Here is a 26,966-nt window from a genome sequence, read left to right on the forward strand (position 1 = left end):
GAAAAATAATTTAGCATTACCGGAAACTCAGCAAAATGTAACGTCATGTCAAGTTTTGGATATGTTTGATAATTAATTATCTTGCCACACTTGGGATTATGGTTGCTCACTGTTGTTTCGAACGTTGCTCACCGACTTTGTGTGAACGCTCAGACCCGTAAGGAAAATTAGAGGGAACATTGATGATAGGTAGCTAAGTAGATATCTGTCAGGAATATCTTGTCATCATAAAGAGCTAGGATTATTTCTGAAACACAGACATGCTCCCAGTTCTGGCAGATGCCCCCCAATTAATGGAACTCTTCCCTGCTTCTGTTTCTTCCCATTCCACTCTTCCTTCTTCTTCTTTGAAACAATTGTGGTGCTAATTCTCCTTCTCCTTCTCTTCTTAATCTTCTTCTTCTCCTCTTCCTTCTCCTCCAATTCATCCTCCTCCTTCTACTTCTATTAGCAAAGAACCACAAACAAATCACCTCCCTGCCCTTCTTCCTCTTGTCCCTCTTAGTCACCTCTCCGTCCTGCCTGTCTCTTTGAACTACTCCTCTTATCTCCTTATTTTTGCCTTTCTACTTCCCCTTCTTATTTTTGTTCTCATCCTTTCCGATTACTCAACCATATATTCCTTTTTCTCTTTCCCTCTTCTCCTCCCTCTCCTCTCCTTTCTTCTGCTTGCTCTTCTTCTGCCGGTTCACTTTAAAAAAGAGAATTGTCTAGACCTGGGCAAAACAACCCTTGGATTTGCTCATAGTCTTGAGGCTACAATGGAAAGAAGAAAAAGATGGAAAGGAAAGAATAAATAAAAGCTTATGTAACAACACAAGACACATCTCTTGTAATTTCTATCTTTTTTGTAGCTAAGTGTCACCCAATGAACTTGAAATTGACTGTAGACGTACCCCGATTTTTTTTCTGAATTCCCAAAAATCAGTTGAGCTTCTTGTCGTTAGTACAGCAAAGTACAAATATCAACGTAAGGGTTTGTAGACCCCTTCCCCAAAGTCCAGCGTTGGTTCACACACTCGTTCGCTGCACATTCACTCTTCTAACTGTGGCCTTAGATTATTAAGGTGAAGTTTGAGGAAACGATTGCCGCGCTGATGTTTCCAGTCACAATGCGACAGGCCAGAACAATGTAGTGTTAATTTGTTTGCTTTCCGGCCAAGGGCTGCCAAAACAGCCGTTGCCGTCCCGACAGGAAAAGCCTTTCGCAGATGAAGGAATGCGAGCCCGCTGCAAAATAACAACCAAACGGATCCGATTGGGATCGGAAAGGGATAAGCTGTGGATGTACATTAGAAGAAAAAAGAACTCTGTCATGATTACCGATGTGAATCACCTTTGTGAGCTCATATGGCGCCAACCGCTGCGGGCTCTGATTGGCTCCCTGTTCCTATTTATACCCAGTCCTGTCAGTCAGTCCCCTGTTGTCAATCCGTCTGCGAACCTCTGTTTTTACAAGGCAAGCCTTTTTCGACCCTGACTCCCGCCTGTCCCGTTATTGCTCCCGTTTGTTTCCGGCTTACGACCCATTTTTTTTTACCACGATTACGTCTACTCTCCTGTCTTGGCTTACGACTCGTTTCCTACCCCAACTACGCTTTTGCTCTTGATTACAGAGTTGAATCACCTGTGCCCGCCCATTTGGCGCCAACCGCCGCGGGTTCTGATTGGGTCCCTGTTGCTATTTGAACCCAGTCCTGTCTGTGCCCTGTTGTCGGTCCGTCTGCGAACCTCAGTGTATACCAAGCAACCTTTTTCGACCCTGACTCCCACCTGTCCCATTTTTGCTCCCGTCTGTCTCCGGCTACAACCTTTTTTGATCCCGACCACGTCTGCTCTCCCACTTACGACCTTCTTTGTCCCCGACTAAGTCTACTCTCCTGTTCTGGCTTACGACTCGTTTCCGACCCCGACCACGCCTTGCTCTCCCAGTCCCGGCTACCGACCTGTTTTTCCGTCCCTGACACCGCCATCGCACGCTACGGAAGATCCACTTCTGTATTCGGATCACAATCCGAGTGCGAGAACGACTTGCTTCCTGCGCCCAGTGAGCATCAGATCGTGGGCGCTGCCCTTCCTCTTTCTTTCAATAAAATTGTGAGAAAACGTTACGCGATTGGGTCTTCCTTGTGTGGTGGTTGTGACAGACTCACATTGGTTTGAACCCATAGTTTGTCCACAACTGGATACAATAATTTGGATAAAACAGGCTTAGTTCTGGGGAGTTATTGCTAAATGTTCGAACTGGGTTCAATGGTTACATTCCAGCAGCCACTCCAAGAAGACACTAGATCCAGCTGAGAGTTTCCTCGGCCACATCCACTTCTTGTTTCGCTGACAACAGCTCTTTGCCGGGACGTCAAGCGTTTTGGAGAGGCGGAGGACATTGGCCCAGTTGTGCAAAGTTCTCCAAGTGGAATCGACGCTGCGTTAAAGCTCACCAGGTTGGGAAAAGTCACTCATGCACACTATGGTTTAAGTAAGTAGCACTGGAACCACCTCTGAAATTACTTAATGTTTGGTATTCATCAGTTATCTAACCACTGTAAGACATATTGATTTTATCAGCAATGAATCATTGAGTGACCAGCATCTTTACTTCAATGAAGGGAAGTTCGCTTCTGGTTCGAAATCATTTTCAGATCAGGTTTGTTTGCAACAGCCTCCTGAACCCATTCTTCTAATGACATACATTTATCCATCCATCCATCCATCCATCCATTATCTGCACCGCTTATCCTCAGTAGGGTCACGAGAAGGTGCTGGAGCCCATCCCAGCTATCTTCGGGCAGTGGGCAGGGGACACCCTGAAGTGGTTGCCAGTAACACTCACATAATCATTATCATATTGCAGAAATGAGCGTTCATCAGTTGAGTTGAATTTAATTGAATTGCATTGTATTCGTTGTCCTTGATATCAACGTTGTGAAACCTTGAATGAATGGAAGATTAGACATGGCACTCCAATGTTTACAAGTGATAAAGACTTTAAAGAGAAAAATAGATAAAAGACTATCAGGATAAAAGGTGAAAGAATAAACAACAACGTAGTGTTTAGAGACTGGCTCAAGTTATTATAATATTGTGCAATGTTTGTGAATGGACAAGAAAAGAGCATCGTAACAACAAATGAAAAGACGTGAATAACATTTAGCAGGAAAAAAAAAATCCCGAAATAAGTCACAAGGTCTTTATCTACACAATTTCCTTGAATAACATTCCGCAGCACCCAAAGAAAGGAAAAAACAAAACAAAATAAGTCGCAAGATATGTTTTCACAGTATTGTGTGCTTGTTTAGGATGGTGATGGCCCTGGAGGGAAACACTGTCTTTGAGCCTGTTTGGCCTCGTTTTGAAAACTATTTTCAAGATTGTAAAGATTAGTAGCCCAGAATGATCTATTGTTTTAAAGAATAATTACTGGAGGATTCTCTCGTGATTATAGTCGGTGGCGATTTTAGGTTCAGAGCTTGGGGATGCTGTGCACCCAGAGAGTTTGGCAGTTTTAATTTTTTTCTATTTCACTTAAAGTGATTTAGGACCATTTAACACTGTTAAGGAGTGTCATTTACCATTTGTGAACATCACATTACACTCCAAACTGATCCACTGGGTAGCGTTGACAACCATATACAAATAAATTAGGAGGAGGTTTTGTGTATTTCTTCATAGTTACTGTAGGTAATAGACTTACACCTAAATATGGTGCTTTTTTTCCATAAAAAAACTGTGAATGTTAATGCTGGTGCTGGGAGGATGACCACACACATAGCCTACACACACGCAAGAATGAAGCTATGCTGATTATTGTTGCATTCGATTCAATGCAGCTAAAATGAGGACTAATATCTGTTGATGATAAAGGTGTCCCCTGCCCACTGCCCTGATTTAGCTGGGATGGGCTCCAGCACCCCGTGACCCTACCGAGGATAAGCGGTGCAGATAATGGATGGATGGATAACAAAGTCATGGTATCGTGTGGTAAAATAGTAGTTCAACATAACCACTGTATTATATACTCTCACTGTAATACATCGGTGCCTCTATATGTAACAGGTGTAATAATAACTTTTGTTTTATTGAAATTTCTGCTGAAATATGTTGTATAGTTTCTGTATAAGTGTCATGCAATGATGAGTCCAACAGTGCCACCTGCTGGTATGTGGTAAGGTTTGGTTTGGCTTTAGACTTTGCGACAGGAAGGTGGGGGTTTTTGGCAGTCTACAACGAGTTGCCAACGGTAAGACACGATCTTTTGGTGCTCCGCAAAAAAAGTTAATTTTAAACATTAAAACCACAGCTGACAAATCTCTCAACATGCACAGTAATGTGATTGATGTTGTCAAGCTGTTTGGATTTATTTTCGTTTTGTTTCTGTCGCCTTTTATGTTAGTTTTGCCGGACGTTGCATGTTGTGCTAAAATGCTAATTCCCCTTATAGATCAAAGAGATCAAAGCCAGCAGAGAAGGCTAACCACGTGCTGTGACTCATTCATTTGCAGGTAAATTGTACCCGTTTTTATACTCATCATTGTTATTATTTCTATTTTCTTATATATATAAAAAGGATGATGTCGGTTAAAATTCAGACGAAAGAAAAATATGTTGAATTCATTGTAAACGTTAAAAAAAACCATACGATCTCTTGTTAAAAGTATCTTGTTAAAATGGATGTCAAAATGTATTGTGATGGTTGATGTTTTAAAATATATTTTATGTAAACTGAAAAGAAAGCTCTTTGGTACGTTTTGGGCAGTCTACAACGAGCTGCCAACGATCAAAGAGATCAAAGCCAGCAGAGAAGGCTAAACACGTGTTGTGACTCATTCATTTGCAGCAACTGTGATAAAAACCTCATCATCCAGTCCAGCGTGAATGTGGATCTTTGGTGGGACAGGTTACATATAGACTCGGCCGCTATGCCGCAAGTGACACTAGCTGAGCGAAAGAGGGGGGTGTTACGTGGCTGGAATGCTTCTCTGTTGCAGTAATGTTCATTTACTCTGTTTCAGCTGCAAATCGAATTTTGGAAAACTGGTAGAGTCGGTAAATAAGTTCTGCCTCCAAACGTGTTTCAGGTTATCGCTTCTCAGCGCTTTGGATTACCTTGAATTCGGGCTGGTTACGCCCTTGATTATAGTTTAACATACTTTACTTTGATTTGTAATACCACACAAACTCATCCATTTTTGCACTAGAGGGCGTCCTCTAAAGGCCATCAACAGAAAATACAGATCTCACATCTTACTTCGTAGTTATGACTTTAATAAAAAAGGCATTGGTTGCAATGTGGCACCTAGCTCTGAGACTGTATTATCATTTCTAAATGGATCAAGATGAGAACATTTTAAAATGTTTGCTCTAAATGCGGGATTTCCTTGGACGCTTTGTTTTAGGAGTGTGACCTACAATAAAGGTCAGCGGGCGCTGGCTGGCCACAGACAAAAGGAAGCTGGCAGGAAGCGGGTAGCCGCCTGCAAAGGAAGCTGTCCGAGGCCGCATCCTCAGAGGGATGGCCAACATGTGAACGTGTCCGCTTCCGAACATCGCGTACGGATGAGCTTTGTAGAATCACTAAACACCAAACACACTTTCCAAACAATGATTTGACGCTTTCATTTATCGACTCGGTCCATGGAGGGCCTGTGAGTCACACTTGCATAGTCCCTTAATCACAAAAAGTCTCAAAGGGGGCACAGACTACAGACAATTACATCATCCCCTCATCTAAAACCTACATGAGGGCAAGGAAAAACTCAAAAAAACATTAGTAAAATTTAGAAACCTTGAGAAAGGGTCACAAATGACATAGTCCCTCTTCCAGGACAGACAACATCAACAATAAACATAAGTCAAATCATGTTTATTTGTGACGCCCTTAATCACAAAGAGGCTCAAAGGGCTGCACAGACTACAGATTATTGCAAACCAAAGACTATTATTACACCATTCCCTGATCTAAAACCTACATGAGGGCAAGGAAAAATTCAAAAACCTCAGCATGAGTTAAATGAAGAAACCCAAAAACCTCAGGATCAGTCAAATCATGTTTATATGTGACACCCTTAATCACAAGGAGTCTCAAAGGGCTGCACAGACTAGCAAACTACAGACCATTATGACACCATCCCCTGATCTAAAACCTATATGTGCACTACAGTACTGGTAACCAGATGTTAATGAATCGCTTTTTGTTTGGCATATATTCTTTTGTTTAAATATCAGGCTGCTCGTTTAAAACTGTGGGTCATTAATTTAGACAATATAATAAAGACATATAACGAGTTTTTGTATAGATAGAGATTCGGGGGAATACATATAAGAGCAATATAGAATCGTTTATTTAATTACCGAAAACAATTATAAGGATTTTGCCTAACGTTCGGTTTAAAGAACATACGACAAACTGTTTATAAAATCCAACTTGTTAAAATTTAAAGATATAGTCAAGTCATGTTGATTGTATAGCCCTTAATCACAAGGACTGCACAGACCACTACAGACTATTATGACACCATCCCCTGATCTAAACCCTACATGAGGGCAAGGAAAAACTCAAAAACCTCAACATGAAGAAAATTAAGAAACCTTGAGAAAGGACAAGTAATAACTGAAACCCTACAAAAAGTCCAATTGACAACTGAGGTCACCAATGAGTTTATTTCAAATTTTCCGTTACTCATCAATGTGAAAGACTATCAGTTTAATATGCATTCGTAAAAAGAGCTATTATGTTATTACTATGTTTATTACGTTATTACCATGTTGTACCTAAAAAAAGTGTGGTTAAAATAGGCTTATTCAACCACTTTAACAATACCTTACTCAAGGGCATTAAGTGATTTACATATATTAATTATAGGCTGATTTGGAAAATTATTTTGGAAGAATTGATCATGTATTTACAGGTACTGCTAATGTCAATGATTTCTCATGCCAGTTAGAAATCAAATCTCCTGATAAATCCCAAAGATCCATTGCTGGTGAGATATTGTACATCCTCACAGGTGTTTTTTGTGGGGATAACAGATGGCTGCGGGCACCAGGTTGGTGAACCCTGGCAAACAAGTTGGGGTCCCATAGTAGAGCTTAGTTGGCCGACCTGGAAAAAAAATAATCTTTTGAAAAAGATCCATTTTACTTGAGTGTTTTTCATGTCAAAAGAATACTACTGTATTAGTGTTAGAGTCATTATTACTTCCAGCCATCCATGATCTGCACCGCTCCTCAGTAGGGTTGCGGGGGTGCTGGAGCCCATCTCAGCTGTCCTTGGCAGTAGGCAGGGGAGACCCTGAACTGGTTGGCAGTCAGTTGCAGGGCACACAGGGACAGACAACTAACTCGTTCATTCACACCTAGGGACAATTTGGACCGGCCAATCCACCTGACATGCATGTTTTTGGAATTTGGGAGGAAACCGTAGTGCCCGGAGGAAACCCACACAAGGACGGGGAGAACATGCAAACTCCACACAGGAAGACTGGTAGCTAGATTTGATCCCATGATCTCATAAATGTGCCGCGGACGCGCCAACTACTCAGCCGCCATGCCGCCTCATTGTTACTTGATCTGAGTACCGTAAATTCCGGACTATAAGCCGCTACTTTTTTCCCAAATGTTCAACCCTGCGGCTTATTCAATGATGCAGCCAATTTATGTATTTTATCTAACAGCCGCCAGCGGCGCTCGAGTACAAAAGGTAAGATTTAGACCAGTGGAATATATGCGAGTGTGTTGCTAGCGTGTTTTTGAATAAAGGAGCGTAGGACGACGTCTATATGACTAAGTCTCTTTCCTACACTGGGGAAGACGACTTTAATGACGTCAGTTATAAGGAGGAAGATGAGCACGGTTTACCATGATTTTTACAAGTACCGTAATTTTTTTTAGCAGACCCCTTTCCTTGCGTTGCGAGCGTGTTCCTAGTAGCGTTTTGCTACCCTTCACAGACACGGTTTGGGATGAAAGTTATAATATTATTATTAAAGCTTTGAAAACTCTCTCGGTGTACCGTCTTTCTTTGTAAATATGTGTAAACATGTATAATATGTATTTGCAACTGTATATTTTTGTAATGTATTTATTTTAGAGACTTATTCTGATATGTTTTCCACGGGCGAATCAAAAAGAAGGGGCGAATACAACGGGGGCTGATGGGAAGTGGAGTAAAGGTGAGACGTGTTTGTGGACGCAGCGGACAATAGTGGATATATATTTTTCCCACCCTTACCTTTGGAAATATACATTTTTTTTCCTTGGATTATTTTCAACGGGACCCGGACCCTGCAGGTCTGCATCATATCTTAAGGTCTGGTATCATTTTACGTTCAATTTGCCGGCTGTTGTTTTTGGACTGTGTACTTCATGTTCAGTTACAATTGCGGGACTCAAGGACGGGTTTGGGTTAATTTCGTGATTGGGTTGCATGTTTTAATGTGGGCGCATGTTATATACAGGTGCGGCTTGTGTAAGTACAAAAGTGGTTATCCTCTTAAAATGGGGTGGGTGCGGCTTATAATCAGGTGCGCTCTATAGTCCGGAATTTACGGTAATTGTATTCGAAACGGAACATGAGTTTTTTTTTTTTAAAAGCTGTTCTGAAAATGAAGAGCATGAAGCTCTACATATCAATAAAATATACAGCGAGATTTTCGGAGCGTTCTAATGCTTTGAGAGCTAAAAGCATTTTGCATCTGTCGTCTTTCTTACAGTTCTACTTTCCGCGCAGATGTCCGTTGTTTCCTTCCATTGTTTCGTTTTATTCCTGCAGCTCCCCTCAGTGACACACGCACTGTGAGTACGTGTGTGTGTTGAGCCACTTCTTGTTTTGGGTGAAGTAATAAGGAAACTCATAGTCAGGGCTTTTGTCAAGCCACACTTCCAATTGGCCAATCCATTTCAAGAACAATAGCAGGAAATAGAAAGTGGTTGTGTAAGCTGCTCAAAGGCTGCTGGTGCGAGAGTACAAATCTGACATAGTATTTACTATTCCTTCAGACTTGATGTTAATGTGCGCATGCAATCACATCACTTTGAATGAAAATCTTGCCATCAAACCTGGGAGGCAAAGAGCAGATCAGGCCCCAGGCAAATCTGAAAAAGAGTTGATATTTTGGTCCGTCTGTTGAGTGAATCACAATATTTCCTTTTCCTGCCGAAGGTTTTCTGCTGACTTTTGCAGGTGACCTCAAGTTCAGGCGGCAAAACTTGCAGTGCTGACATTTTGCTGTCACAAAGTCAGAGATCCTGAATCAAAGAATGGACGGGCAACGAGTATACGCTGCTCTGCCCGATCCTCCGAATCAAAGACAAGACCATAAGCAAGAAGAAGAAAAGGCTTTTGGGAACATTTGCGCTGAACTGGAATCAGTGGATCTTCCTCTGGGAACCACTTTAAGGTATCGTCATCGCTTGTTTCGGCGACAAGCCAAGCTGGAAATTTCCGCAATCGAGACAGAATGTGCAAGATAATTAAGAAAACCTTATATCAGATCAAACTATCTTTTGTGAAATGTTCAAATTGTAATTAACTTAGTTATTAATGTACAAATACTGATACAATGCAATAATACAACAAACCTCTTGAGGTGTGTTTAAGGGTAATATTTAAAAAGCGGTTCTTTGGTAGAGCTGATTCAAATGTGAACACAGATCAAATTAAGTAACTTGATTGAGTTGTTTCTTGCTTTAAATATGTTTCCACTTGGGATTTCTTAGGTAGGAACACGTGATGTAAAAACAAACGTGTAAAACTTATAAACAATAGTGTTCAGAAGATTGGGGTCACACAGACAATAGTGTGTTTTCCATGAAATGTCGCATTTTTTATGAACAAATGTAAAGCAAAATAAATAAATAGTTGAGACATTGAGAAGGTTAGAAATTAAGTATTTATATGTAAACTAACCTTGGGATGACAAGGATACTAACAATATTATTTTCCTCAAGTGTTTTCCTATTGCCAAGATCACATCAGTGAGATGTTTTTTTTTTTCTTTAAATTGGAACTTGATGAAAAACAAAACTACCACAATATAAGAAAGAAAAAACACAAAAGACAAAATAATAAGGCTATATCACTTGAATAAATGATTCTTTCAATGAATAAACATTTTTCTAGGTTAATGTCAAGTGATTAATTAAGCCTATAAATCAAATTCCACCAGAAATACATGAGACATTGGAAATGTTTTTGATATTGATGAGTTGTGGAAAAATGAAATTAAAAGGAAGGGATTGAATCCAATGAAAAATATTTACATGTACGTAATTTTTTTTTTTTAAAAACGATTGTTGTGACATTTCCTACGTTTTTAGGGGGTCGAACGCGCCCCATCCTCTCTATTTTATTTCCGGGTTATACACATCGTTAGCGAGTGCGGCGCGCCCCCTGCCGGCCAGGCCAGTGCGTGCACACTTACTGGCCTCCAGCTGCCGTCATGGCGGAGAATGAAAGCTTGGAGTGTGTAACGGAGCACGAGCGGATTCTCCAGGAAATCGAGAGCACGGACACGGCCTGCGTCGGCCCTACTCTTCGGTAAAAAAACACACAATTTTCCCTTAACAACAAGACATTTATTGTCATTTTCCGCTCGCATTTAAGGCAAACGTTAGCAATTGGACTCGGTTATGCTAGCAGTCTTAGCTCAAGGGCTATTGTTGAACACAGGGAAATAAATTCCCCTGCGTGAACTTGCATTGGAATACCCAACAAGGTTTTAATATAATGGGATCGTCTATTAACGTTATATACAGAATTTGACATTTGACGCCCGATGATCTGTCCTAATGTAAACACGTCGTGTGGGTGTGGTGATGTGGCTGTCAATCACGGACTGGACCATTATTGTTGTCAGCTAACGGTTTCTGATGATTAGCTAGCTGCAAGGCAAAGGTTGCATCTCTGCCTTTCTTTTGGCAAGTTTATTTTCACATTCGCTTTTTCGTCTCCAGAGGTGGGTAGATTAGTTTAAAAATTACCCAAGTAACTGTACTGTTACTTCGGAATAATATGACTTAAGTACAAGTATAAAGTAGTCATGCAAATAAGTACTTGAGTAAAAGTGAAAAAAACTACTCAAATACTGAGTACCGTAGCAACGTCTTATTTATTGATTTTTTTTTACCCCCAAACGACCTTTAGATCAGATCATCAATGTCCATTCAACCAGGTTATCAAAGTCCATCCATCAACAATGAATTACAAGTCTGTATAATTGTAAGTCTGTGTACTCAGGACTGTCTGGTGAACCCTCTTTGGATGAAAATAAAATATAAAATAATTATATACAGTCGAACCTCGGTTCTCGACCATAATCTGTTCCAGAACCCTGTTCGAAAACCGATTTGTTCGATCACCAAATCATTTTTCCCATTAAAAATAATGTAATTTGTTTTAATCTGTTCCAACACCCTGAATGTTTACCTTGACTGTTTACCGTGAACATAAAGCTAACCCAGGCTAATCGTACGTTCGCGTTTTCGTAATCTTCCGTACGAAAGATTACGCTAACATGAACGTGTAAAAATTAAAAAAAAAAGGATAAAGAAAAGAATTATGCATAGGATTTCTTACCTTTGTGGTGGTCAGCAGAAGGCGCAGGTAGACGGTGGGGAGAGGATCAGACACTCGCACACCTCCTTTTGCTATTATTTCTTTCTTAAATGCAATAGTTGTACGCACTACTTTTCTTTTTCCACCTGTAGCAACTTTGCTGATTGCACTGACTTTCTTCGGAGGCATAATTAGGGGCTAAAACACTTTGTACACCTACATTAAAAGCGAAAGCAAAACGAAGCACGTCCGCACGCGATAACAGTTGGTCACGAAAAGAGCGATCTACACCCGTACGCCGCTCAGCATCGCATCCTAGCGTACGCACTCACGCATTACCGGCGTTCGAACTCTGATTTTTTGACCGAACAGCGATGGTTCCACTGTATATCCAACCAAGCCATCCATCATCTTCACCCTTATCCACAGTAGGGTCACGGAGGGTGCTGGAGCCCATCCCAACTATCTTGGGGAGGGGGACACCCTGAACTGGTTGCGAGGCAGTTACAGGGCACACAGAGACATACAACTCACTCGCTCATTTACATTAAGAGACAAATTTGGACCGGCCAATCAACTTGACATGCATGTTTTTAGATTTTGGGAAGAAACCGGAGTGCCCGGAAGAAACCCACGCAAGCACGGGGAGAACATGTTAACTCCACACCGGAAGGTTCGATCTCATGACCTCAGAACTGTGCCGCACATGCGCAGTTTAAAACATCTATAAATTATTGAAACTGAAAATGTAGTTGGTGTGCCAGGATTTTAGTTGCTAGTCGTTATGGGGAAAAAGTTGGCAAAGCTATCCAACACTGTGTGGCTTTTTTTCCCTTCTAATCAATTTAAGCAAATTATTATATTTTGTGTGCCGGGATTTTTTTTTTGTCAAGTTGATAAGAAAAAATATTAGCATTAAAGCCAAGCTAAGCTAGCCAACAATCCAAATGTCATGTGAGAATGTGAGCATGTTTTTAGATTGTGGGAGGAAACCAGAGTACCAGGAGGAATCTCACGCAGGCACGGGGAAATCATGCAAACTCCGCATGGGGAGGCCGCGGTAGCTGATATGGAACACTGGACCCCTGCCCCGTGGGGCTGCACGCTAACTACCCATCGGCCGTGCCGCACTAATATATAGTTTGTGTGTATGTGTGTGTCTACAGCTCTATATACTGTGCATCGCGCATAAAGTACAGGAAAAAAACTTCCTAACCCTGCCTAAAAGTGCCACCCGCTGGCTGTTTTGGTCACTGGTAAAAATCTAAATAAAAGAAACCAGGTCTCTGACTAAATAGAATCGCCTTCGCAGAGACACACAGACTTGTACTTACGTGGAGGGGATTTAAGTGACGGCTTCAATGTAGCCTATAGTAGCGGAGTAGGAGAACAGTTTCTTCTTCACTAATCGACTCAAGTAAAAGTAAAATGTGTGTTGATTTAAAGATACTCAAAGAAGTACAAAATTTCCCAAAACCTACCCAAGATAATTGTAAAGGTGTAAATGTAACTCTTTATTTATTAATTTTTTTCAATTTTTTGGGGGGGATTTGAACAATTTTATTGACACTATTGAAAGCAATTGAGCATATTCACTATTTCGTTATATCTAACAATATGACGTTTGAACAATTTTTTTCGGCATTTTTAACAGCAATTAAATACATTCACAATTTCATTATATCATATTCTAACAATATGAGGTTTATTACCTACTTCTGACTGTCTCTCACTTTCAGTTGTGAGACAACAAATGGTAACTTGGGTGATTTTGCAGTTCATTTTTATTCGTCACTCTATTTTTGTTGGATGACATAAGGATTCTGTTGTGTCAGCAAAAAGCTCTCTTACAATCACTCAGACATCTTTGTGTCTACATACTTCAGGAGTGGTGCAAGATGTGGTCAGGCTGATGACTTCTTGCAGTACTCTTTGACTTTGAAAGCAACATTTGCAAGATGTTTTGACTTGTTCTGACAGTTTTTACAGAGAATGCGTCGATTCCCATATTTGTTAGTTGAGACGTTTTGTGAAAATGAACTGAGTGCACGGTTCCTGATATTCCCCAGCATTTAATCTTTTTGTCAATAGATGGCGCTGTAATTGCACAAAACAATCAGGCTTGTCTCAAGTAGGTGTGAAGTTGCGTCCAGCTATAAATTGATAAATTGTCTACAATTCAAACCTTATTACCTTATTTATTTAGGCTTGAAGTGTGTAAAACTTTGATATGTTGCATGGATGCAATTTCTTTGGAGTTTTCATATTCTGTTGTGACCGGGTTATGAAATCTATCATTTACATAATGACAATAATAAAGTATATCTGCTAGCCCATTCTAGGTTTTTGTTCAAACAAGGATAAATTGCTTATAAGATCAAATATGATAAGGGTTTACAGTTGTAGTTGTTGACTTTGATTTGCATTCATTTAGCCAAAATTCAACGGACAATAGATAAATACTCTTTACACCAGGGGACTCCAACGTGGTCTCCGCAGGCATGAGGGTCCCCCCTTAGGACAGCTGAGGTGCCTGCGGACCAATACCTCACCACTGCTGGGTCATTGTGATTTTCTAGTAAAATGTTTTGATTGTGCTTTTCTATTTAACCATATTTCCAATAATCAACCCGGTAATAACATATTAACAACATAGTAATTAAATATAAGTTATTTTAGAAATATATATAACACTTGGTGCCCTTTGCGCTAATTACCAACAAAAAGTAGCTCTTATCTTGAAAAGGCTAGAGAGCCCTGTTTTACACCATGAACTGATGAACCTTTTCTTTTTAAAAACCGTTTTTTTAATGCTGATGATATGTAAAACATATGTAGTGTATCCATACTTTATGACTTAATTGAGTTAATTATATATTTTTATGTTTTTCTCATTAAGTGAAATGTATCTCTCAAGGTGGGGTGCATAGTTTAACGTGCCCTTATATCGTCTAAAATGAAATATTTTCTCTATTAGGTTTGTGTTGACCATGCCTAACTGAGTTTAGAGAGTATTCTAATTTGTTAGATTAACAGAGGCTGCAATGATGATTTCAGCCAGTAGGTAGCATCAGGAAGTAGACTATTTTGAAGTTCCGGACACCACCTTTAATGTAGCATTCTGATAATGATAGTCAAGTTCCATTTATCTGGTAGGATGTCTACTCATCTTCAAAAGTATGCTCTGGGTTGGCATTTTTTTCAACACTTTGCTCTTGTGCGCCAGGTCAATCTACGATGACACGCCAAATGCCCACATGCGCTTCATGGAGAAGCTGGATGCCAGGATAAGGAATCACGACCGTGAAATTGAGAAGATGTGCAATTTCCACCACCAAGGATTTGTGGATGCCATCACAGAGCTCCTCAAAGTGCGCACGGATGCAGAGAAGCTGATGGTGAGCCGAGATTGTTCGGGCTGTAACAGATTTTGAGAGATGTTCTTGGGCTTAATGTCCAATAGATTGGCATAATTTGTGTGATATTATGCTATCCGGAGCCCCAATTCTGCGCTTCTTATTTGGGATCTAATTATTATCATTGGAGTTACATTATTAGCGGATTAGTATGTACCCCAACTGAAAAAAAAAGAAAGCAAAGCCCCTCAATATTATGATGACAAACTTTGCCACGCTAGTCAGGAAACTTCCTGGTTGAAAGGGTTGCATAAAAAGCCGACTGGTCAATTGGGTCATGGCGCTGAGCCGTGTGACAGGAGCACATAGTTCAAAAATCCCCGTCCAGAATCGAGAAGTTTGTCACTGAATCTGTGAGAAAGAGCCTGTCACAAGCCATTAAACTCCATGAAAGGCCCAGTGGAGCGATGATGGGTTCAGGTCCCCGCTGCCTGGTTAATCTGAATTTGCCCGGCTTTGTCCTTGGCCCTTCATGGACAATGAGCTGATTACAAGGTTGAGCAGCTGCAGGAAGAGTGCTGCAAAGGGAAGAGAGAGGGCACGCAGGGGGCATAGGGGCAGGGGGGGCATACAGCCGGGGACAAATTGACTCTCTCTACCTAAGGACTTTGCTTGATGTCTCAGTGAAAGGGTCAACAGAGACTTGTGTAATGTCACAAAAAGATTTGCCATTGCCTGATTGAGGCAATAATATTTTGGGGGGGATTGATAAAAACAAGTCATTGATGATTTGTAAAAACGACAAATAACTGTCTGATTAGAATTAATCTGGTGTTTTACTTTTTCCTTGTAAGTTAAAAGTGTAAAGTATATCTTTTTGTTTTATTGTTGATTGCTTAGGCTAAAGTTTAGCATTGTGTTTTTTTCCCCCAAAGGGCCAGGTGACGGACACAAATCGAGGGCTGCAAGAGGCTGGAAGGGAGGTAGGTGAAATGTCCATTGTGCCATCCGTCCCTATTAAATTATATAGTTCTTGTTGGAACATACAGGGTTTCCCTACGTGCTTTATAAGCGTGGCAGCACATCAGGAATGTTATGTTTCCCATCCGGCTAAAAATGAATAGTAATATTTAAACTCTCGCATTTAATCGACCGCCTGACTTAGTTTTTTCAGCTAAAATAGAGTTCAAAGCCTTTCCACTGTGACCAATAAGATTACACATATGCTGTTTATAGTTTACCCCCAACACTCACACGTATACACACCCATTTGACCATTTTTTCCCCATGTTCATTTAAGTTTCAATGTTGTACCATCCAAGACTCCCAGTTTTAGCAATATTTCTGGGGGAAACCTGACCAACCCAAATTATTATGACAGTTCTCTTCAATTTCGTTAATGGGGGCTCAGTTTTGAGAACGGTAACTTTCAACCTGATTTCGACAGGTTACGGCTCAAACCGGGGAGGTGATTCGCTGTCGAATCCAGCAGAGGAACATGGCCACAACTGTTGAGAAGCTTCAACTCTGCATACCAGGTAACACCTCAGAAGGGCAAGCGTCATCAAGGTATTGATGCTGTGCTATGGAAAATAAACTGGATAAGGTCATAAAATGCCAATGATAAATTAGATTGATTCGGCACTGGTTTACATCTTCGACTTTGTGTTTGGATTTCGATGAATTTTAACTTGTTTTGTTCTTTCTTGTAGTGCTGGAAATGTACAGCAAGCTGAAGGAGCAGCTTGAGTCCAGAAGGTATCACTTTTACACATACGGGTCAATGTTTTGGGAGGTTTTTGTTGAAAATTTGGGTCAATCCTTTATTTCTCCTCTGCGCCTGACAACGATCTCATCTGCTTTCGAACCGTGTTGATCCTTTTCCTTTAATTGATTCTATAAGAACATTTCAAACGCTGATTAATCTGTGTGTAGGTGGTCATCTCTAACCATGCAATACAATACTGACAAGCTTCACTTTTATGACATTTCTTTATGAGGATTTTTTATGGTATTTTTAGGAAAAACAGCTGCAAGCATACTTATTATAGTTTAATAAAAAGTCTCAAAGTAGTGAAAAAAAGCCTCTTCTTAATATTTTTATTGAAAATAGAAACCTAATGTTTTGTGAGTTAAAACAATTGTCATATTAATGTTTTTTTTTGCTGAGTTGTAAATATCTCCTTAGCGATTTTGCCTGAACTTCAGTTTCCCCCTTGAACTTCAGTGCCCGACAAAAAATCTTCCTTCTTTTTTTTGTTTGATGGCTGCGTAGCAAAGGAGCAGGCCATTCACTGGCAAGACAATTGACCCTCAATGTGGCCTTGTTTGCGAGCGGGCCTCCTCGTGGCGGGCCGGTCCAGGCCCGCTGCCAATGGGGGGCAATTAGACCATGTTTGCCACTGTGTGGGCTATATGGATGCGCTTCTACTTTCAGCTCTAATGACACGGCTGACACGCCGTTCCTTGAAAGCGACTGGAGCGAGACTGACTGCTTGAATCCTGAATGTGGTTGCCAGGCAGGTTCCAGTCCCGCCACTTGTTGCTTTCCTTTCCTGGTGTGCGGCACTCTTGACAGAGCTTTTCACCCTACGCATTATGAGGCCGTCTTCTGTTCATGAGTGTGTTCAGTATGAAACTGGCCGGGCCAGCAATTAGATCCCTCACAGGCTGCCTATCAGCTTAATGATGGGAGTTGAGCACACTGAACTGAGGGTGAACCCTTTTAATTTGTGCTCACTGGAAAGAGCCGTGATGTCTTTAAGGACCTTGCATCACACCGTTGCCGAGTTCTGCACAGCTGTGATGGGCTCGACCCGCTCTGCTTTGCCTTTTACAAAAGAGGGATACTCTCGTGGCATACTTTCAAAGCACGTACATGAAACGCATGAGATGTGTTTGGCTTTTTGTAGAACGCCGATTAAATCCCTCACGTAGTCTCAACTCTCAAGCAAGGTTGAAGTTAGTGTCTAAAATCCAAGTTCCTCTTCAACTCTTCGGCGGCAAATAAGCAAAACCATCAACATTATTGCAAGGAAGTTGCTAAAGAACATGTCACAAGCCAAGTGAGAAGCTATAAAGGCTAATGCTATTAGCTAAATCAACAATCGCGTCAAACAAGGGCAAATCGAGTGCTTCATGTCCTGTGCACTACTTTCACAAGTTTGGCTAATTTACTTAGCCACTCTTATTGCCACCTAGATTTATTTACCTGGGTTGGCGCTGACTGAATCTGATTTTTTTTTTTTTAAATTCAGAAATAACTAATATTGGTTGTGTATTTTTTGTTTCTTCCATCATTATATTTTTATAGATACTATGCTGCACTGAAAACGATGGAACAACTGGAAAAGGTCTACATCCCTCGGTACGAAATTCCCATTTTCTTAAACTGTTACCAAACTGTGATGTTGCTACTCACAATAGTCATAAGAAAACACCTTCGCTTTTTCTGAAGAAGAAATAATAAGCCACTGGTGTGTGATGTAAATGTGACCGGATAGGATGAGACAACAGCAATTTTAGTGACTACTGCTTCCCACATTGGCAATTCATTTGAAATGGGAAGGGGAAAAATGTTGTTTGGTTTTTTGTTGTTGCTTTTTTCATCCTGTGGTTGCACTGTTCCCATGCAGAGTTAGCAAATATAGATTCTGTCAGATCATGGCTGAAAACCTGCCCAGGCTGAGAGAGGAGATCAAGGAGATTTCCATGTCGGACCTGAAGGACTTCCTAGAAAGCATAAGAAAACACTCAGACAAAGTTGGAGAGACTGCCATGAGACAGGTTCTCAGATTTGTCTTGTCAGCAGCCAGCCCAAATGAGCGTTTGTTGCTTATTGCATTGTGTGTCCGTCCAGGCACAACAACAGCGGACGTTCAACAGCGCTCTGGCCAAGCAGGCCGGCACAGGCCACCACACTGCGCCTTTGTACTCTCTTAACGGGCAAACTCACTCGCACAACAGTATCATGATGGACAATGACGCAGAAGATGAGGATGGCACTGATGAGGAGGTCATCAAACTGCATGCTAGTTACAGCATCAAATGTAGTGTCGACGTTTGTTGACATCGGTGGTGTTTGAATTTTAATGAGAATGTTGTGATCGCATTGAATCAGGAACATTACTTCAATTTGAGCTGTGCCTTTATCTGAACAGATTCTTACTGCTCAGGACCTGGTGGACTTCTCCCCAGTTTACCGATGTTTACACATTTACGCCGTGCTGGTATGTTGAAGAAATTTGGCAAATCATTTTTTCGCCTTTCATAATGATGAAGAGATAATAATAATACTCCTCATTTTGTGTATTTGTAGGGGGACCGAGAAACATTTGAGAATTACTACAGGAAACAGAGGAAAAAACAGGCCAGGTTGGTCCTGCAGCCGCAGGCTAACATGGTGAGTGACCCTTCACCCAAAAATTTAATAGCAAAGAAATGTGTAACCATCAAAACATAGTTATTTCTCGTTTACATTTAGCATGAAACAGTGGAGGGCTACAGGAGATACTTCAATCAGATTGTTGGGTAAGTTTCGCCTTCTTATGAAAATCATCACATGTCAACAGAATTTAGTTGTTCAAATTAAAGATTTTAAACAAATAATTAAATAAACACAAATTAAAGAATGAATAAATACATTTAAATCTATACATTTAAATCAAATCATATCAACATTAATTAAATTTACAATTTTTAACAAAATAAAATAAGATAATAAATACAAATACTTTAGAATATTCAATACAAACAAAACATATTTTAAAAAACGTTTTATTTGGAAATAAATATACTAATTGTGCAAAATATTATGGCGGTTGAGTGGTTAGCGAGTAATCCCCATGGTGCAGAGGTCGAGGGGGTAATTCCAGCTACCGGAGTTTGCATGTTCTCCCCGTGCCTGCATAGGTTTAGTCATCCCACATTCCAAAGACATGCGTGGCAGGTTTATTGGCAAGCCCAAATTGTCCTTAGGTATAAAGGAGCGAGTGTATGTCTCCATGTGCCCTGCGACTGGCTGGCAACCAGTTCAGGGTGTCTCCTGCCCACTGCCCGAAGATAGCTGGGATGGGCTCCAGCACCCCCGTGACCCTACTGAGGATAAGCGGTGCAGATAATGAATGGTTGTAAAGTCTTCTTGTTGTCAAGGGAACGGGAGAAAGTTATTGATAGTTTTGCTTCCAAAAGTAACAAAGGTTCTGCTGGTTCTTTGTTATAAAAAGGAGGCAGAAAAAAGGGAAAAACAGCATGTCAGGTGTGATCACAATCCTATTAATGGCTATGAACATGACTTTTTGTGTGGACACATTCAGGTTCTTTGTTGTCGAGGACCACATCCTACATGCCACTCAAGGCTTGGTAACCAAGGCCTACACGGACGAATTGTGGAATATGGCATTGTCCAAGATCATCGCTGTGCTGCGGACGCACTCTGTAAATTCACACTCACACATCCACTCAGATACTTTCAGAGAGAGATAATACTGTCCCCCGAGCATCTATTTATCCACAAGGAAGATGCATTTCTTTTTTTCTTTTTTTTCTTTTTTTGCCTGCGCGTAGACACCCCACACAAAAGCATGGCAGAGGTCAGCACCCCCACAAATACACTAACGACTTGAAGGGTGAAAACACAAACAATCAAACAGGTCATTGGCGCCTTAATGAGCGAGCGACTGCAACAATAACAGCGGTGGAAGATGGCATCTTCCTGAGCGCTGAGCTGCTCTCACTTGTAAATGAGCAGGGGGATTATGCTAACAGACAGTAGAATGAGCCGCCCAGTGTGGGCCGGGTCGTACAAAAGCCTCTGGTCGCCCTCCTACCGGCAGGCCTTATTCCTGCACGCCGGCAGCTCCGCATTCACAGGCGGCGCTGTACCTGTGTTGCCGTTTTTGCCTTTCTCTCGGCTTTGTGACCAAGTCAATAAGAAGTCATTTAAGTGCTGCTCTGTGTCAAATCTCAGGCTGTGTTCATTCTACTGGCTGATTTACAAACTCCAGAGTTTGAGGGTTTCCCCGGGGGGTTAAGACAAACACAATCGGGCCACTTACTTCGTAGATTGTAAATCATTCCTTCCCACTTTTTTACTTAGCCTAATATTACTCTTGATGAGTTTACAATTTTATGTTGGCTTTATTTAAAAAAAAGGAGATTTAAATGTGATTTCCTTTTGTATGATCAATCACTATAAATTACGGTCTCTACTGTACGCATCATTTATTTTTCCCCTCAGTCATACTGTGAGGATCCAGACCTGGTCCTGGAGCTGAAAAACCTCATCGTCATATTTGCCGACACACTGCAAGTTCGTGTTTTCCTTCTTTCCCACTTTTCCAATGCCTAACTTCAATCTGTAACTGAAATTCACATGCCTCCTTAAAGGGTTTTGGTTTTCCTGTAAATCGACTATTTGACCTCCTGTTTGAAGTCCGAGACCAGTACAATGAAACGCTACTGAAGAAGTGGGCGATGGTATTCAGGTGTGTATTTTTTTGTAAGACTCGATTATGGGCTGAAAGCGATGCCTGAAATAGAGAACGTCTTTTTTTTTTCATTTTTTAAAGGGACAGTGTGTGATATTTAGGGCCTCCCAGTGGTACAAAAAACTTCCATTCAACAAAAACAATCCATTGATTTGAATATTAGGCAAAAATACCTGAACTATCATACACATGTTAATTAAAAAAACAACATAATTCGAGAAATTTGTATTTCTTTTGCATAGTGGAATCCTTACCTAAGGTTATCGCCATGTTTGTCTGGCAACCGCTACCTTGTGCCCTGGGGCACTGGTTTTCGTTCGCATTAGACAATAAAGTTCCGTCTAGTAGTCAAATATTACACAGTGTGGCTTTGAATTAAATTTAACTTTTGTAATTAAGTATCCACTGTCATGATATTCCCAATGCTTCACTGTGATTGTTTTCCATTGGCAATTATTCATTTTATCTGTGTAGGGAAATCTTTGAATTGGACAACTACAGTCCCATACCAGTGGAGACCGAGGAGGAGTATAAATTGGTCGTTAGTCGCTTTCCATTTCACGATGCAGAAATAGAGAAGGTACATTTTTACATTATCATTGAACTGACTTTCTTTCATTGAAAATTGAACCCTAAGAAAAACGTCCTTTTAGTTTCAATTAACTTGTTTGGGCAAATAGTTTGGATTATTGTTCACCTCTGAAAACTTCATCAGAATGTAAAAACACATATTAGTGTTAATTTCAGATCTCAGGTTGTTAAAGCTTAGTTTTGTGTGATTTATTTTTGATCCCGAGCAGCAAGATTTTCCCAAAAAGCTGCCCATGTCGCAGTCGGTGCCGCAGATCTATATGCAAGTCAAAGAATTCATCTATGCCAGTCTAAAATTTTCTGAATCACTGCACCGGAGGTTCGTATGTCTCAATGTAGACATATCCAATTGTTCTAGCTCTGGGTAAGACATTTTTTTTCTAAATCCAGCTCAACAGAGATTGATGACATGCTACGTAAATCCACCAACCTGCTGCTAACCAGGACACTCAGCAGTTGTTTGCAGAACCTCATTAAGAAGCCGCATATTGGCCTGACAGAGGTATGAAACAAATGGCGCCAGCTTTGCTGTTGCCCCACTGTTGATTTTTCTTGTCTTAAAAGTTAGTGCAGATCATCATCAACACAGCCCACCTGGAGCAGGCCTGCAGGTACCTCGAGGAATTCATCACCAATATCACCAACGTGTCCCCCGAGACCGTGCACACCACACGATTATACGGCTTGTCAACTTTCAAGGTTTGTCGTTTTGCTCTCTATTGCAAATAGTTTGTAGACGGTGGTGATAGGACTAACATAAAGGACGTTTTCTAGGATGCTCGTCATTCTGCGGAGGGGGAAATCTATACCAAACTCAATCAGAAAATTGATGAGTTCATACAACTGGCCGATTACGAGTGGGGCATGGCTGAGCCTGACGGTCGGGCCTCAGGTTATCTCATGGACCTGATCAATTTCCTGCGATCCACATTTCAAGTCTTCACGCATCTGCCGGTGAGCTAGCTCGACTTTTTACACCTGTCCACATATTTCTTTTGACTGCGGCGTGCCGAATTCTAATGAAAGCGGGTGCTTTTTTGTTCCCCTCGGCAGTACATTTTTGCTTTGCTGTATAGACAATATGTAGGTGGCATTTTTTTCAAAACACCCCTTTATCGTGTTTATACATGAGCAGCATAGTGATTGTATATGAGATCATCAAGTGAGTTCTGTTAATTTATTGTATGGGTATTTTTGCATGCAGGGAATAGTCAGATCAACATCAGAATATTTGGACCAATTTGAATACTCCGTTTACATAACGAGGGACAAGAATTTACCCAGAACTGTGGCCAATTCACTTTACGCCCGTCTAGACAGTTAGCCACAGTTAGCATGTAAAATCATTTTGGTACTTTAACTCTAGTTTTTAACTGCACCAACAAAGAAAAAAAGAATAGAATCAAAGCATGTACAATTCTGCACAGACTAGTCAAATGGGTTTACATGAACGGGTTGTCCGACAATATAAGGATTAATTCAACCCTCTTGAGCACACTATTAGCGTTCTAAATAAGAACATATTCGGATTCCTTGAAGCGTTTAAATGGCTTTACATAACCCAAATATTTCCAATATGTCATCCATAACAAAGCAGATCTAGGAGCGACTCGGGATTGGTCATTGATGTTGCGCTTTAGCTCCTGCTGCCTTTTACTATGCTTCCTTCTCCTAATTATCCACTTCCCTTCTCATTTTTTGAAATTTCTTATGATTCCCTTCTGCTTTTTTATCCCTTGAATAATTTGACTTGTGTTTAGCACGCTGTATTGCGTGACTTGAAATTGTTCTCCTCCTGTCCATTTATTGTTGCCACCTTTCTTTTCCTGTCCTGTTCTGTCCTTCCCCTTTGCTCCCACCCTTTGGTCCATTTTGGGTTGCTTTGGTTTCGGCTCAGAATAACAACAATGACCATGCATCGATGTCGGTGAGTATTGCTTTATGGATGTTGCACTATTTAATCTAATTCAGGGCTGTAATGAAAAGCATGCCAGTGATTTGTTGGGTTTTTACTAGAAATTGATGTCGATGGAGTCATACCTTTTGGTTTTGGTTTCCAAAGTTGAGTGCTGAACCTGCAGCAATTAACCTTAGAGAAAAAGGGTTCTTGGGCTTTCCAGGGTTAAAACTGTCAAAAAATGATCACATTTGGCAAATACGTTACATAGGGCCATTAGAAAAGTGATAGCAAGAGGAAGGAGGCTATTCAAGCATCTACACATTTTCCACAGCGTCTACAATTTTGCAACAGCGGATCGATCTGCTTATGACTGTTCAGAAAAAGGCCTCATTGATCTTTGCTTGGTTTGTTTGTTTTTTTTTCAAATGTGGCAGAAAACATTTTATGCTGGAGTCAGTTTTTTTTCTTCTGCATTTGTTTTCATTTGTTCTGTCCGGGCACGAGCGGGCAATATACAGTGACTTTGTGAGACATGCTCTGTGGGCGCTCTGTTACCTATAGTTATCTGAAGTTGGGAGCCCCTCTCACTTGGCCAAAGTGAAATAATATGTCGACGGATATGGTTAGACACAGATGGCTTTAAATGTTCTCTCCAGTTAAAACAGGTAACATTTCGGTAGGTAAAAAGCATGCACTGGAAACGAGCAACGGCAGCTCACATACAGCTTTGGCATGTCCTTGTTATAAACTTAACCTGAATTTTGATGCCCTCCCATCCACTTCAGAGATTTTTTTTGCTTTCCAAAGGACATGACACCTTTTCATCTGTATTGATAAAATCCCTTTTGTTTCTTTTTCTTTTATGCCTTGTCTTGTTGCTAGGGCAAAGTGGCCCAGACGGCTTGTATGTCGGCCTGCAAGCATTTGTCAACGTCTCTGATGCAGATGCTGCTGGACACAGAACTCAAACAGATCAGCATGGGCGCCATTCAGCAGTTCAACCTGGATGTCATTCAGTGCGAATGTGAGTCCAAATAATGGTTTAAGTATTTGATTTCATCGGATTGTTTTTCAGCGGGAAGGCAGTCAAGCGTCATTACAATTGAGTGTTTTAATTATTGTTAAAACAAAACAAAACAATGAGTTAGCACATTTTTGACCATTTTACTTTCATGTTTTACTAGAGGAAACAATCCGACATTTTAGGATATGTACTGACTAAATGAATGGGGTTTGATTTTAACAGTGCGATTGTAAAACATAATGCACATGTTAAAATGTAAGCATCAATGGCTCAACACTAGCATTCACAGCTAGCAGCGGTATCCATAATGTTTGCATTAATAATAAGTGTTTGACACACTTGCACAGGGGACTCCAACATTGTGGTCATTGTATGTAAGGACAGCTGAGGTGCCCATGGACCTCTTCTGAAAATTTCTCACCAGTGCTTAGTCGTCGTGTTTTTCTAGTAAAATTATTTTTTTAGTGGTTGACTGATTCTAGTCGGCGAGCCACAGGACTGTTTATAAGCAAATACATGTCTGTATGACGTCACCAGTCACTGAATTATGTCATTCCACATGTCATTGGAAAGCTTGTCTTGGGATTCACGATATGATTTAAAAATATACTCGTCACACAAATATTATGATCAGTCTGAAACAAAACACCTGAAAACAAAAGAGTTGATACCATGAAGCTTTTTCCGCCAATTGCTGGGTTTTGCTAAAAAGGACCCCCCTTCTTTATCCCAGAATAACTTAAGCCAATAATTACCGATTCAAATGATGATTGACACATTGGTTAGCCAAATTGTGTTTGAATAAATTGATATGAAGAAGTCCCTATAGTATTCAAATCAGACCTGGAAATAAGTGTGTGTAATACCAATAGTGATTCATTTTTTTATGCACCATTTTACACACAAGTGTGCACAATGATTGATTTACTTCTGGCAAGAGAATTTAAATGTTTAAAACTCTTTCACAATGAATATAAAAATGGCCAAAGTAAAATACACATTTTCAAAGATTTCAATGTTGAAGACTGGTCATCTCCAAATGGCCACTTTTGGGAACACCGAAACCTACTCAGAGAAACATGTGTAAAACACGGTGTTTAGTTTTTCAGATTGTGATCAGATTTGTCAAGGTACCTAGTATGGCTTCAAGCTATTGTCTCACCTGTTTTCCAGCTAAGATGTCCATGCTACACTCATCTGCAGGCAGTTAATTGCAAATAAAAATCCCCCCAAAAAACCCTTCTATTTCTGTGTGTTCTAACTCGGATTACTCAATGTTAGTAGCACTTGCGGTGATTATTTCACTTTGGGACAAAATTTCAGAGTCTTTTTAAAAGAGACATAAACCGTCTATTTTCTCCAAATGGTTCAAGAACAGAATTTAATTTACTTTGGATGCGTCTTAGATTGGGTTTTTAGTTTAATTTTACAGGAACGTTATGGAGTTAACCATACTTCCATTATTCACTGTCTTACTGCTGTAACAAGATAAATTTCCCGATTGTGGGACAAACAAAGGATTATATTATCTTATAATTCCAATAATTAATCTGGTTAAAACATAGTAATAACTTGATTAGTTGTTATTTTAGTAATGCACATCAAACTGGTAGCCCTTTGCACTAATTAGTAAGAAAAAAAGGTTTAAGACCCCTGCACTAGCATCTTCCGCTAAATAAATTAGCATTGAGTGCTAAAATGATGCCAGTGGCTCAATCGAAACTAGCCAACTAAGTGATGCTATTTGCTAATGCAGCTAGCGGTTGCGTCATCAACAATATGCGACTGCCAAAACAGAATGGAATAAAATCTTCCCACTGCGTTTGCATTTAGTGTTGATGATTTGCTTTGAGGATTATTAAAGTTTTTTTCTGTCTCTTGGTCAGTGTTTGCCAGTTCGGAGCCCGTGCCAGGCTTCCAAGGAGACACTCTGCAACTGGCGTTCATCGACCTAAGACAGGTAAGGCAGGCAGAGTCCAGCCGGTCCTCACTCAAGTGTACTCGTCCCAATTCCGTATTTCTGCTGAGCTCTTTTTGTAGGACCATTTTCATG

At 40.6% G+C, this 26,966-nt stretch overlaps 1 protein-coding gene across 3 annotated transcripts in view; it reads left to right on the forward strand.

The window, feature by feature from the left end:
* The first annotated feature begins 10,402 nt into the window (after positions 1-10,402).
* Positions 10,403-26,966, forward strand: part of exoc6 (exocyst complex component 6) — a 32,241-nt gene continuing 15,677 nt past the window's right edge. For 2 of the 3 annotated variants that reach the window (XR_015847895.1, XM_088323150.1), the window contains exons 1-22: positions 10,403-10,537; positions 14,781-14,952; positions 15,846-15,893; positions 16,358-16,448; positions 16,623-16,668; positions 18,224-18,277; positions 18,546-18,696; positions 18,770-18,925; positions 19,071-19,139; positions 19,229-19,312; positions 19,394-19,440; positions 20,226-20,346; positions 21,149-21,220; positions 21,298-21,395; positions 21,873-21,978; positions 22,199-22,308; positions 22,380-22,491; positions 22,554-22,688; positions 22,764-22,943; positions 23,887-23,916; positions 24,772-24,913; positions 26,800-26,873. Coding sequence is in view for 2 of the 3 variants with exons in the window: in XM_088323150.1 (XP_088179276.1) it covers positions 10,440-10,537; positions 14,781-14,952; positions 15,846-15,893; positions 16,358-16,448; positions 16,623-16,668; positions 18,224-18,277; positions 18,546-18,696; positions 18,770-18,925; positions 19,071-19,139; positions 19,229-19,312; positions 19,394-19,440; positions 20,226-20,346; positions 21,149-21,220; positions 21,298-21,395; positions 21,873-21,978; positions 22,199-22,308; positions 22,380-22,491; positions 22,554-22,688; positions 22,764-22,943; positions 23,887-23,916; positions 24,772-24,913; positions 26,800-26,873 (2,196 nt within the window). In the remaining variant the exon portion in view is untranslated. The remainder of the gene's footprint in view (positions 10,538-14,780; positions 14,953-15,845; positions 15,894-16,357; positions 16,449-16,622; positions 16,669-18,223; positions 18,278-18,545; positions 18,697-18,769; positions 18,926-19,070; positions 19,140-19,228; positions 19,313-19,393; positions 19,441-20,225; positions 20,347-21,148; positions 21,221-21,297; positions 21,396-21,872; positions 21,979-22,198; positions 22,309-22,379; positions 22,492-22,553; positions 22,689-22,763; positions 22,944-23,886; positions 23,917-24,771; positions 24,914-26,799; positions 26,874-26,966) is intronic. The other variant, XM_088323151.1, reaches the window with a different exon arrangement.

This window comes from Urocampus carinirostris, chromosome 19 (assembly GCF_059441175.1).
Source record: "Urocampus carinirostris isolate Australia breed hairy pipefish chromosome 19, RoL_Ucar_1.0, whole genome shotgun sequence".
NCBI lineage: Eukaryota > Metazoa > Chordata > Actinopteri > Syngnathiformes > Syngnathidae > Urocampus > Urocampus carinirostris.